Source organism: Myxocyprinus asiaticus, chromosome 27, assembly GCF_019703515.2.
Source record: "Myxocyprinus asiaticus isolate MX2 ecotype Aquarium Trade chromosome 27, UBuf_Myxa_2, whole genome shotgun sequence".
Classification (NCBI taxonomy): domain Eukaryota; kingdom Metazoa; phylum Chordata; class Actinopteri; order Cypriniformes; family Catostomidae; genus Myxocyprinus; species Myxocyprinus asiaticus.
The window spans coordinates 13,982,426-13,996,323 of NC_059370.1; the positions used below are offsets into that span (position 1 = coordinate 13,982,426).

The window sequence follows — 13,898 nt, forward strand, 5'->3', positions numbered from 1 at the left end:
TAGGTGAGAAACAGATCACTTTCACACTCTTCTTCATGTTTTTGGTGATTCATGTTTTTCATGCATACCTCCCCCTGCTGGACAGGGAGAAGAATTTCAAGCAAAATATGACTTGAATATTGATCTGTTTTTCAGCCACACCTATAATATCACTTCTGAAGATATAGATTAAAACACTGAAATGGTATGGATTACTTTTATGATGCCTTTATGTGCTTTTTGGAGCATCAAAATTTTGCCACCCATTCACTTGCATTGTATGGACCTACAAAGCTGAAATATTCTTCTAAAAATCATAATTTGTGTTCTCCAGAAGAAAGAAATTCATACAAATCTGGGATGGCATGAGGGTGAGTAAATGATGAGAGAATTTTCATTTTTGGGTGAACTATCCCTTTAATTTTCCTGTTTCATTATCCAGTAGAATAGTTAACAGTAACTTTTTTCTTAATAGTCTGTACATTTATATTGAAATAATGTGAAGTTAAAGGTTTGTGTTTCTTTACATATTAAGAGTACCCCAATTAGTATCACAAAGTGAAGTATAGATATTCTAAACTGTTTATGAAAAAAACAACACTGGTATCGGATCGGTATCGACCGATACTGAGATTTCAGGTGTCAGAATCGGAAGAGAAAAAGTGTTATTGGTTCATCCCTATTAATTTATTTTATTTGATCAACAATATTAGAACATTTCCCATGTTTAAGTATGTACATTAACCTAAAATGAATTTTGAATTCACTGAAGATTAGCAGATAAATGCTAGTATACTCAGTATGAATGTATGATGAGTGTTTTTTGGTGGCCATATTCCTTCAAGCCCTGCGTCACTTCCTGCTCTCGTTGCTGCTCTGCAGTACTTCCTGAGGGGCTGGAAGCTGTTGCTGTGAGCTTGATGAGTATTTGATGAGCGCTGGAAGGGTGTTTCTGTGACCCAGTTCAGTCAGCGCTGCTCCGTTGATGGTGCAGAACATCCTCACGCTTTCCGTCTCTCAGCCTCCATCTTTCCTCGCTCTCTCCCGCTCCCTCTGCATTCTGCTGATTAATAATTAAGTGTTTCATTTTTGTCTACTCGCCGTTGGGAAAAACGTATAAAAGAGGCAGAAGAGGTGTCACGGATGAAGGGAGCGATAGAAAAAGAGAACGGAAAAAAAAGGCAGGGCTCGTGCTGGGTTTAAGAGAGTGTTGGATCTGCCTCATTAGTCCTATTGAAAAGATGTAGCAGCACATTTTGTGTGTGTGTGTGTTAAGGGTGTTAATTTAACACTAAAGTGCCAACATTCCAAACTTTGGAGAATTAGGCCCCTTTTTTTCTACTCAAGTGTGGAGAAGTACACTGCAAACAATATTTTTTAAGCAGTATTTTTGTACTGTTTTCCATTAAAAATGTCTAGACATACTTAAAGCTGTGAAGTACTGTATGTAACTTTTTTGGTGTTATAATACTTTATCCTATCCCAGATTAATATGCAGAGACAACTATATATAAGCCATTCATCAGATAATTTTCTCAAAAACCATAAACAGTGTCTCTATGTGGCGCTATAAGAATCCACTGTTTGTTTGAGCAGCCCATCCAGCCTGACATGTTAACATTGACTCAACCAATAGTGTCTGTTCAGGGCAGGACTATCTGTTGCCTATACGGAAAGATGTTTGAAAACTATGTATATTTTTGCAATTCCTTTCGGTTGCCCTAGAGGTGCAGAATTTAGACATTTTAGCTTTTAAACAAAATTGACTTGATAAGCAATATGACGCAAGATATAAAGTCAGAGAACTCTAACAAAATGCAGTGTTCCATAAACACGATGCTGTTTACTATTTGTAGGCTTGTCTTACAGCTCATAAACAACAGCATTTCTTTGGGCATGTTATCTCACTGCAGTGTGTCTTCTGACTTGATGACCAAGATGCCCACTGCTCATTGGACTACTCAGCTTTTCACATTCCCACTTTTAACACTCACTGGAGATGCAGACATGGATTGTGGCTTGCCGGGGGCTGGAAGACATCTCTGGGGTCGACCCAGCATGCCTCAAAGATGTCTAATATTCCTGACTGCTCTGTGACCTGAAAATGCAGTGTTAAGGAGGACTGTGTGTCAGTGTGTTATTTCCTACACACACACACACCTAAATCAAGCATTCTAATTTAAACTGGCATCACTTACAGAAGGAAGTTAATGTAAGAGAGAGAATACAAAGTGTGGTGGGTCTACTAAGGAGGTCTTTAAAAGCTGGAGAAAGCTGTCTGTTATCATTCACATTCATCTCAATGACAGTTACTTGGATGGAGAATGTTTGATTGTTCTGTCCACTGTTTTCCTCAGGGAATCTCCTTATGCTGCACATGAGTGTATTACAGGACAAAAATGATGACAAAGTGTTTGCATTAGACAGCTGATATGATGTGTGTCTGTGTCAGCTGTTTTTACTGTAACCATTCAGCAAAATAGACCACATGTTTTAAACATAAGCATGTTTTGTTTCCTTTTGGACCCTGTGTGACATATCTCTTCATCTTCCCTCTCTCTCTCTCTATCTCTCTCTTTCTCAGTCCGGATGACATCGGCACGTGCTGGTACATACTGCTCTCTGGATCGGTTTTCATCAAAGAGTCCATGTTCCTGCCTCGGTCCAGGTATGTCCGTAACCTGATTGTCATCAGATCCCAAACATATCATGCTTTATTAAAAAACCCACCTTATATCACCTTTCCCCTTCACCCCTCACGTACAAGCATTTAACATTTAACCTTCCCTGTCCCTATAAGAGATCACATAACTGAATGGAACAAGAATTGTTCAAATATTTTTACACTTTTACACCCCAATTCTCATTACCACTCTTTTTAGTCTGCATTCAGCGCTTCAGTCAGCGCTGTGTGAGCAAGCGGCACCCTCTAGCGGTTTGGGTGGCATTATCATCATACCAATATAATACACAATTTAAAAGAGGGTTTTGTTTCTTTGGTTAAAACGTTTTATTTTTCCATGACGTGGTTGACATTTCCGTGGAATTGCCCAACATATGCATAGTATGAATTTGTAATGTTTTGTCATATACAGTACAAACATGTAAAATGTCTGTATCTTTTTAAATATGATTATCTTCTATTTATCTTTCATTTGTTGGCTCCATTTAAAATGTTGGCCTGTCATGTGTTGAACACATCCAATCAATGTTCAATAGATATTATTTATTGTTAGAACAGTAACAAAGCTTTTGTACCTCTTTGTACATTTTTAAAGCATAGTAAGTAAAACAGTGATCTTATGACAAAATAAGGTGAGTGGCAAAATATCGGTATCGTTATCGGCCTATAGTTTTTTGTTAATATCATTATTGGTATCAGCCAACATTTTTCATATGGGTACATACCTACTACTGTATATACAGTAAAAACAATGCTGCTGTACAATGTTTTTTATTATTATTATTATTATTATTATTATTAAAATCAGTGAAAAAGGAAAGTCACCCTTTCACAAAAATATATTGGTAATCTGATTATATCTTTTTTTATGTAACTATAATGGAATACAGTTACCTTTTATATCCTGACTATGTAGTGGTGTTCCAAGTTGAATCAACACTGATTTGAACAGTACAAATCACAATTAGATTACTGTAGCAAACTCACGCACACTCATTTAGTCAGGCACACTTGCACCTTGCTGAAGCAGAAAACCTATTGTAAAAAAACAAAACAATAAATATAAGCAAACAGGTGCAAGGAAATGTAGAAAGAAGCATTTTTGACTGGGCAGAGTTTAAAAAGCCTTGCAGAAACACTTTACAGAGATGCTCTCGATTTGGCTTGCAGTGGAAATATGCCATTTTATCACCATGGCAATGAGAGAAGCAGGTCTTTCCCTCCCTTTCTGTCTTGTCTTCACGGTGTGAGCTGTGATGTTTGCCTCTTATATACACTTTGACTCAGCCGTTCAGTAAATGAAAACAAACAGGACACCGGTGCACTTCTCAAACGGCACAGTCTCTTGTTAGAGCTCTAAAAAAATGGCCTTTAGTTCCCCACGGGGCCTCACAGCCACTCTGTTTACTAATTTTTGTCTGAGATGCACCCAATCTCCAGTAACATCTAATCAACTTTCTTTAGCACATGGCACACATTAGAATGATTAAATATAACAATTCAAATAATAAAAAAGGGCTTTCTCTATTTATTTGCACCTGAAATTCTCATTCACTGCTAAATACAGCATTCAAGTGGCTCATTAAAAGCATAATGGTTTGTGAAGTGCTGGAAGAAGTCAGAGTTGAGTTTTAGATGGCATTTGAAAATGGCAGCACCAGTACCACCTGGCACTCATGCCAATTCTTATACAGCAAGTCAGAGCCCTTTAAAATGTTATTGAAGGCTTAACCATCAACAATAGTTTCTATTGTTATAAACTCTGTTAAATCTGATCCTTTAAGAACTCCATTGTTTGCTTCCCTATTTCCGACCACAAGGCTGAGAACAGCCACACGCTAGTTCCCAGAGATATAATGTTACCCTTACAAAAACAAAAAAGTACGGTGGCCATATCATGGTGCAGTGATGGTATTAGGTGGTGTTTCCATGGCACTGTGATATATACCATAGTACTGACTGAGTGATTACCATATTTTTGTACCATGATATTTACACTGTACTCCACTTTTTCTTTTTTCTCATGAATTGCATTTGAAGTACTTTATACTGTCCCAGCTTAATATACAGAGACAATTAAACCATATTTAGGTTGATTTCCCAAAATGTATAAGCACTATGGCTCTGTGGCATTATCACAACATTGATCTGTTTGTTAGAGCATCCAGACCAGCTCGACACAGTAACATTGGCACAACCAATGGTGTGAGTTTGGGGTGGGACCATCAAATTCTTCAACCAGTGGCAGCAGTGGGGAGTATTTGAGAAACACAGTAATAAAATACTGCACCTTTAACTGCCAAATGTATTAGCAGTTTATTTATTCTATTTATTTATTATGCATTTGTTTTCTTTTTACATAGTCTTCTTTGCCTTTTTCATTTTCAACCAGTTCTACATACCATTTGATCAGATCACTAAACCCAACCTGGCATCATGAAATCAGATTTCTATAGCTATATTTTTGTAAAATAATTTTTTACGTGGCTTGTTTTTATGCATATTGTGGCAGTTTCTGCTACGATTACTTTTATTCCCTTTACACACAAATCACAAGCAAAAGGGCAGATTATCAGTTCAAAAACACTTTTCGCCCTTTGTTTCACACTTTGTTTTTATGTTTTTAATGTTTTTATGACATCAAAACACTTTTACTATAGTGCATGACTTCAAAGGCAATACACTTTAACATTTGCATTACATAACCAACTACAAACAAATGTGTTTTTCATGTCACATTTGCTTTTTATGATGCTATCGGTTAGGTTTAGGTTGGAGGTTTAGGGTAGGTAGGTAGATTTTGTTGATTTAAAAATTGACAGAGCATTAACCTCATCTGTTTGGGAGTGAATTTTACTCACTTTTAGCTATACTCAGTCTACATTTCACCTTGGAATTGCAGCAATATATGTAAGGAACAACATAATATGATTTTGCTCAAAGGCGCCAGTGTCACATAAATATCATGAGATCAAGCTGAGTAAACCAGATGTTAGAGAAAATTGTTTATTTATTTATTTTTTAAAAAATTCTTTGTTCTTTTTCATTTTTATTCCTCTGCAGATTAAACATATTCCTTAAATAAGAGGCGGGGAACGTAAGGCCTCAGGGCCGTATGAGTCCCGCAAAGCCATTTGAGAAATAATTTGAAAAGCAAAAAATGTGCCTTGATTCCATTAACTGTGAAATAAATAAATAAAATAATATAATATAATGATTACAAATAATTTTAAATAATAACAACACAAAATATTATATAATGGAAAGACCTTTGAATTTTTTGTGAGCACGTAACTGAATGCGTACGTTAATTTCAACTTAAACCTAATTTTTATTTTTATTTTTGGTTCTCTCTGTCTGAGTCTGTTTCTCCCACTTATCAGTCTTGATTAGTATAGGTTGGGAGGTCATACTGTTTGTGGGTAGAGGTCAACTCCTCCCTCTTGGCTCCACAGGAACTCATAGGCTGGCAGGAATGTTGCCAGTTCACCACTAACTCTTAGTGGCAAGAATGCACATTCACTAACACACACTCTTGCAAGATGAAGGCGGTAGCCAGAGCTGTAAGAACGGAGAACTTTCAGTGCAGTGTATGGAGTGAAGTTCGATTTATCATGTGGCACTCACAAAATCACATTAGTGTTTAGTGTAGTTTGCAAAGTGTGTGTATGAATATTAAGAGGACTAAACTTTAGCAACAGCAGAAATTTGACTGGGGCTGAACACAGGATCTTAAAGTAGTTTGGCTTGTTTAATGGATTTGTTTTGATGGATATTTTGTAACAACACTACCCCATCTTCTGGGACAGTATTAGATTTTTACTGGCTGTATGTGATCTTGTATGTAAAGTACATGAATAGTTCACAATCACTTAAAACATGACTACATCTTCTATAAACATACTTTATAGGTAGTTGACAAACTTTTGAGAAGTTTACATGTTCTGCAGTGACATGCTATACTTTAACTAAAACTGTTTTAAATAGCACTTTGCTAATGATTTTATCATTATTATGCATGCAGCTTTTTTTCATCAGGCTTATTAGATTATAGGTACTTTTAAAAAAAAATGAATAAAATCAATTTGTCACACTGCAGGAACAAAAAAAAAAAAAAAAAAAAAAAAAACAGTTCTTATTCTGATAGAATAGAATAGAAGAACATATAGCCCTGCAGCAGATTACGTGGCCCCACAGAGACCCCCACTGAACATCAAGTCAGTCTGGGAATACATGAAGAGACAGAAGCAACTGAGACAGCCTAAATATGTAGAAGAACTGTGGTGAATTCTCCAAGAAGCTTGGAACATCCTATCTGCCAACAACCAAGAAAAACTCCAGGTGTTCCTAGGAGAATTGTTGCTGTTTTGAAGGCAAAGTTGGTCACACCAAATATTGATTTAGCTTTTTTATGTTTACTAGACTTTGGATGATGGTAACTGAAAAATGAAGACTAATTATGGCACTATTTTTTGAAGAAATCCTCATTATGCAAAATTTTTCACAAGTGCCTAAAACTTTTCCACAGTACTGCATGTGTGTGTGTGTGTGTGTGTGTGTGTGTGTGTGTGTATATATACACAGTGCATCCAGAAAGTATTCACAGTGCTTCACTTTTTCCACATTTTGTTGTTACAGCCTTATTCCAAAATGGATTAAATTCATTATTTTCCTCAAAATTCTACAAACAATACCCCATAATGACAACGTGAAAGGAGTTTGTTTGAAATCTTTGCAAATTTATGAAAAATAAAAAACGAAAAAAATCACATGTACATAAGTATTCACAGCCTTTGCTCAGTACTTTGTTGAAGCACCTTTGGCACCAATTACAGCCTCAAGTCTTTTTGAGTATGATGCTACAAGCTTGGCACACCTATTTTTGGGCAGTTTCTCCCATTCTTCTTTGCAGGACCTCTCAAGCTCCATCAGGTTGGATGGGGAGCATCGGTGCACAGCCATTTTCAGATCTCTCCAGAGATGTTCAATCGGGTTCAAGTCTGGGCTCTGGCTGGGCCACTCAAGGACATTCACAGAGTTGTCCCGGAGCCACTCCTTTGTTATCTTGGCTGTGTGCTTAGGGTCGTTGTCCTGTTGGAAGATGAACCTTCACCCCAGTCTGAGGTCCAGAGCGCTCTGGAGCAGGTTTTCATCAAGGACGTCTCTGTACATTGCTACATTCATCTTTCCCTCAATCCTGACTAGTCTCCCAGTTCCTTCTACTGAAAAACATCCCCCCAAAAATAGGTGTGCCAAGCTTGTAGCATCATACTCAAAAAAGACTTGAGGCTCTAATTGGTGCCAAAGGTGCTTCAACAAAGTATTGAGCAAAGGCTGTGAATACTTATGAACATGTGATTTTGTTTTTTGTTGTGATTATGGTAATTAAATTTTAGTTTTATAATGAATTTAGAAGTAAATTAATATGGGGGCACAGTTATATTTTTGTCTACAAAACTAATTTCAAACATTTAAGCATACGCCTTCAGATCAAAAGATTTTTAAGTTCATGAGAAACATTTCGGTCAATTGTTTCAAAACCTTTGACTGGTAGTGTACATATATATTTCTGGGCATTCTGTGTCTGTATGTCTGCGACTGCAAATCTGAGAGGCAGCAGAGCTTTTTAGCACTTGCTGAAGTGTTGCAGTGAAATCCTGTTATTGCATTATCCATTTTACTGTACTTCAGCATGTCCTTAAGCCCTCCAGTGCACCCCCTTCTCCCATTTGACTTTCCCACTGACAGCACTTGCATAACAAGTCTTTAATCTTTACTCAGTTTAATATGGAATGATGAAAAAGGGGGCTTACTTTCTTTGGAGATCCCTGTGTTCTTTGGTGTGTGTGAGTGCCAGTTTGGTTAGTCACAGAATCACATTCCAGATACCTGGAATATTGTGTAATGTGGAATGTAGGGGCCGGCTGGGTGGGCATCATGTCTGGGGGAAAAATCTGCAGTGAGCCTATCATCTGTGTACCTCAACAGAAATCCAGATTTGTCAGACCAAGCGATGTTTTTCCAATTGTCTACTGTCCAGTTTTGGTGAGCCTGTGCCCACTGCAGCCTCAGTTTTCTGTTCTTATCTGACAGTAGTGGTACCCGGAGGTGTCTTCTGCCGCTGTAGCCCATCCGCCTCGATGTTCAACATGTTGTACGTTCAGAAATGCTTTTCTTCATAGCAGTGTTATAACGCGTGTTTATTTGGGTTACTCTCACCTTCCTGTCAGCTTGGACCAGTCTGTCAATTCTCCTCTGAACTCTGTCAATAACAAGCCGTTTTCGCCCACAGAACTGCCGCTCACTGGATGTTTTTTGTACTTTTCTCTTTACACTCTAGAGACTGTTGTGTGTAAAATCCCAGGAGATCAGCAGTTACAGAAATACTCAAACCAGCCCATCTGGCTCCAACAATCATGCCACGGTCTAAATCACTGAGATCACATTTTTACCCATTCTGATAGTTGTTGTGAACATTAACTGATGCTTCTGACCCATATTTGTTTTTTTACATTTACATTTTTATGCATTTGGCTTTTATCCAAAGCGACTTACAGTGCACTTATTACAGGGACAATTCCCCTGGAGCAACCTGGATTTAAGTGCCTTGCTCAAGGACACAATGGTGGTGGCTGTGGGGATCGAACCAGAAACCTTCTGATTACCAGTTATGTGCTTTAGTCTACTACTCCATCACCACTCCACATATCTGCCCATATCCGCATGATTTTATACATTACACTGCTGCCACACGATTGGCTGATTAGATGATCACATGGATGATTGTTGGTGCCAGATGGGCTGGTTTGAGTATTTCTGTAACTGCTGATCTCCTGGGATTTTAACGCACAACAGTCTCTAGAATTTACTCAGAATGGTGCCAAAAACAAAAAACATTTAATGAGCAGCAGTTCTGTGGATGGAAATGCCTTGTTGATAAGAGAGGTCAACAGAGAATGGCCAGACTGGTTCGAACTGACTAAATCTATGGTAACTCAGATAATCGCTCTGTACAATTGTGGTGAGAAGAATAGCATCTCAGAATGCTATTCTGAGATGCTGGTTGGTGCTGTTTTGGTGGCACGAGGGGTAACTACACAATATTAGGCAGGTGGTTTTAATGTTGTGGCTGATCGTGTGTGTGTGTGTGTGTATACACTATAACACTTGACTGAAATGTTTCTCATGATCTTAAAAATCTTTTGATCTGAAGGCGTATGCTTAAATGTTTGAAATTAGTTTTGTAGACAAAAATATAATTGTGCCAACATATTAATTTATTTCATTATAAATCTAAAATTTAATAAAAAATGTAAAAAAAGTTTTTGAAATTAATGACTTGGACCAAATAATAAAGAAAAGCAGCCAATAAGTGCCCAACATAGATGGGAACTCCTTCAATACTGTTTAAAAAGCATCCCAGGGTGATACCTCAAGAAGTTGGTTGAGAAAATGTCAAGAGTACGTTTCTGCAAAATCTAGGTAAAGGGTGACTACTTTAAAGATGCTAAAATATAACACAGTTTTGATTTATTTTGGATTTTGTTTAGTCACAACATAATTCCCATAGTTCCATTTATGTTATTCCATAGTTTTGATGACTTAACTATTATTTTAAAATCTGAAAAAAAATAAAAATAATAATAATAATAAAACAATAACAAAAAATTATATATATATATATATATATATATATATATATATATATATATATATATATATATATATATAATAAAGAATGAGTACGCATTTCAAAACTTTTGACCGGTAGAGTGTGTGTGTGTGTGTGTGTGTGTGTGTGTGTATATATATATATATATATATATATATACATATATATATATGTTTAAGCATAAAACCTAAAAGGTTTTTAAGCTCTTGAGAATCTCAGACAAATTCAGTCAAGTGTTTGCAAACTTTTGACTGATAGTGTATGAATGGTGAACATAAACTCCAAATGTTGTGATTTGTATTTGGATAAAAGCCTGGCAGAGCAGTCAGACAGCATTACAACACAGAGGGTTCATTGTGTGCGGTCTTAGACTTAGGAGCAGTGTGTGTGTGTGTGTGTGTGTGTGTGTGTGTGTGTGTGTGTGTGTGTGTGTGTGTGTGGAGGGAATCCCACCTGTTAGTCCAACGATATTAGTTTGTTACCATTTCTACCAGCTGCACCTCGTATGTAACCCATACAGTATACATATAAGTAGCTGTTCACATGACAACAATAAGTATGGCATATTATCCAAAGACTTGTTTTGACACAAATGGTGTATTATTATTATTATTATTATTATGTTATTATTTTATTTATTTATTTGACCTTTTTAACCATTGTGCTCCTCATGATTGTGAGAGAAGGGGGGTGCGGTCAGGAAATGTTGCAAGCCAGGGTCAAACCTGTATCGCCTTCTTGAGCTCCACAGCTCAATGTGTCCAACTGCATGTGCTAACTTGAAGGCAGTGACTCCCAATTTCTATCAGTAATTTAACCCAGCGGGTTGCAGATGTTTGATGAAAATGATACAAGAAATCCAAGTATTTAAAAAAAAGAAAAAAGGTAAAGCTACCGGTATACAGTATCTAGTCCGTATTTGCCTCCGTGTCCTACATGAACTCCACCTCACATTTCCATGGTCCCCTCCTTAGCTGTATTTTCAATACAGAGTTTTCTGTGTAGCCACTCACACACTGCATCGTTTTGAACTGTACTTCTTTCATTAGCCTGTGATGTCATCTGGTGGACTTTTCCAATCTGGTTGTAGTTTCTTTCCTAGTGGAATCTTACTGCCTAGACCAGGAACACTGCCACAAGTGTGTGGATATGTGCTCCTCTGGCTCGGATTCTAAGCACGCTTTCATTCCCATAAAATTTCAGGATTTCGTAATTGGCCGAGCAGTTTATAACCTTTTTCCCTCCTGTTCTTCTCCTCCAGTTTTGGGAAGAGGTCTGCTGGGAGTTTACGGCGTGGATGCGAGTGCATCGTTCTGGAGCCATCCGAGATGATTGTGGTGAGTAATCTTGGACCTGAACACTATCTTAACACTATGCTCACAGAAAGGCACTATATTCTTGTTGTTTCGTGATATATGTTCATTCGTTTTAAATATAGAGTTCATATTCATATTTCTGTACTCCCTCTTTTTGCATCTCTCCTTTTCTTGGTTTTAATTTGGCTTCTTGTTTGGGACTTTCATTACAGATTAATTCCTCTTAAATTACTCTGACCACAGTTGTTCATTTTCAACATGGCTTCCATTTAAAGGAACAGTTCACCCAAAAATGAAGATTATTTCATTATTTACTCACCTTCATGTGATTCCAAACCTGTTAGGCTGTTATTCATTTCAATGAAACACTTACGTAGAATTTTCTGAATAATCTTCACACAACTATGTTTATTGAATGGCAGTCCATAGTGCCCAGATCTGTCAAGCTTCAAAAGAACAGAATAGCAGCATAAAAGTATCATGAAAGTAGTTTATATGACTCATGCACTATATTCCAGTCTTCTGAAGCCATACAATAGCTTTGTGCGTTGAAGAGTCTGAAAATTAAGGTGTTATTCAATAATAAGCTTGCGTCTAGTGAATTCACTTCCAGATTCAAAAAATTTTGTTAGAAGTGAAAACATTATTCCACACTCTCAGGAAAACTTTATTCTGATTGGTCAACTGTGGGATACAGAAGTCTGATACTTCTGAGTTAAAACCGCACACATCTGAGGACAAAGTGATATCAGACTGGTCACCTAGGTTTTCAAGTCATCCTTTCTACTTTGCATATCAATCTGCAATCTTTACAAGTAAGCTAATAAATGAATGTCAACTCAATATTTTATGCCCATTTATTTATTTATTTGGAAAGTTGCCGTGTAATAAGTTGCATAATGAGCAGTAAAACTGTAATTTTTTGCAATATAAACACCAACAGAACTCCGATGCAATCAGACGTGGAATTCAGCCATTTCTGGAGACATTGCAGTCTCTTTCTTTTCACATTATAATGTCATTTCAAGTCAAATCAGTATTTTGTCCATTTAATAATTTATTTGGTAAGTAGCAGTGTATTAAGCAGGATAATCTACAGTCAGTCAGCCATTATCACAAAATAACTTCAATGAATGTGAATGTTCACAACTTCAATGAACATTGAATACTGATGGTTAGTGAATAATGGCAGAATTTTAATTTTTGAACTATTACTTTAACTCAGTAGCCTTGCCAAACAAAATACAGTCCATTCAAGCCATTCCTTCATTCCTTTCACCCTATGTTCCATAAAGCCAACCCATATGAATATATATAATTTAAATGTATATTCACAAGTACAGCAAGACCCTGCCTATCTAAATTTGCACCCTCGGATTCGGTTAAGCTCTTGAGGTTCATTGCTGTGCCATGGAAATGTGCTTGCATATGGCTACATCTGTATGTGTTCCTGTACATATGTCTGTGTATGTTAAATACACGCAGACCCAGCTAATCTTCGTTTGGGCGATGGCCACTATCTTTGTCAGTTCATCGTGCCATCATTGGGTAACTAATATTTTATTACTGGCCAATGTTGCCCTGTAATTATGGGCCGAGGCAGGATATAGATACTGCACTCGCACTCACCGGCCAATATATTCCCACTGCTTTGCGCTCGCTGGCAGTTGCCATAGCAGCGGTTGGTATGGTAGCGAGAGATTTTATGTGTAATCCCAAAGGCAGAGTGGGTGTGAAATGTGAGGCTGCAGCAAAATAAGACCAAGAGGCAGGAAGAGAGAGATAATCATGTCACTTTTATGGTGTAATGTCACAGTGGCCAGCACTCTTTATATGCACCTTATACCCATCATGTGTTTGATGATGCCATTCCTGTTCGTCTTGCATGCATGCAATGCAGCATAGCTGTCACATATCCAGGCTGTCAGCCTTAGAATGGCTGTGGCAATGCATTGCCTGGTACCACAGCAACAGCATACACTGCAAAGATCGGAGTAGGTATTGATATAGAACAGTGGTTTTCATCTGGTTTTGCTTCTTTTTTCTTTTTCTTTTTTTTTTTTGTCAAACTGAACAAAGAGGACTTACAGCTTCATTTTCTGTTACAAGATAATTTTCTTTAAAGCTGCTTTGAAACAGTCTGTGTTATGAAAAGCGCTGTACAAATAAAAAATTACTTGACTTGAGTCCCCAAATTTTGGAGACCCAGCACAGTACCAAAATTGTTTATCTTACAAGAGTAAACACA

General features: G+C 37.3%; 1 protein-coding gene across 4 annotated transcripts in view; it reads left to right on the forward strand.

Annotated features, from left to right (window-relative positions):
- The window catches only part of LOC127418323 (rap guanine nucleotide exchange factor 2-like), a 185,681-nt gene that overhangs the window by 83,292 nt on the left and 88,491 nt on the right, over nt 1-13,898 (forward strand). For all 4 annotated transcript variants that reach the window (XM_051658872.1, XM_051658875.1, XM_051658874.1 and 1 more), the window contains exons 4-5: nt 2,564-2,647; nt 11,596-11,671. In XM_051658872.1, the coding sequence (XP_051514832.1) occupies nt 2,564-2,647; nt 11,596-11,671 (160 nt within the window). The remainder of the gene's footprint in view (nt 1-2,563; nt 2,648-11,595; nt 11,672-13,898) is intronic.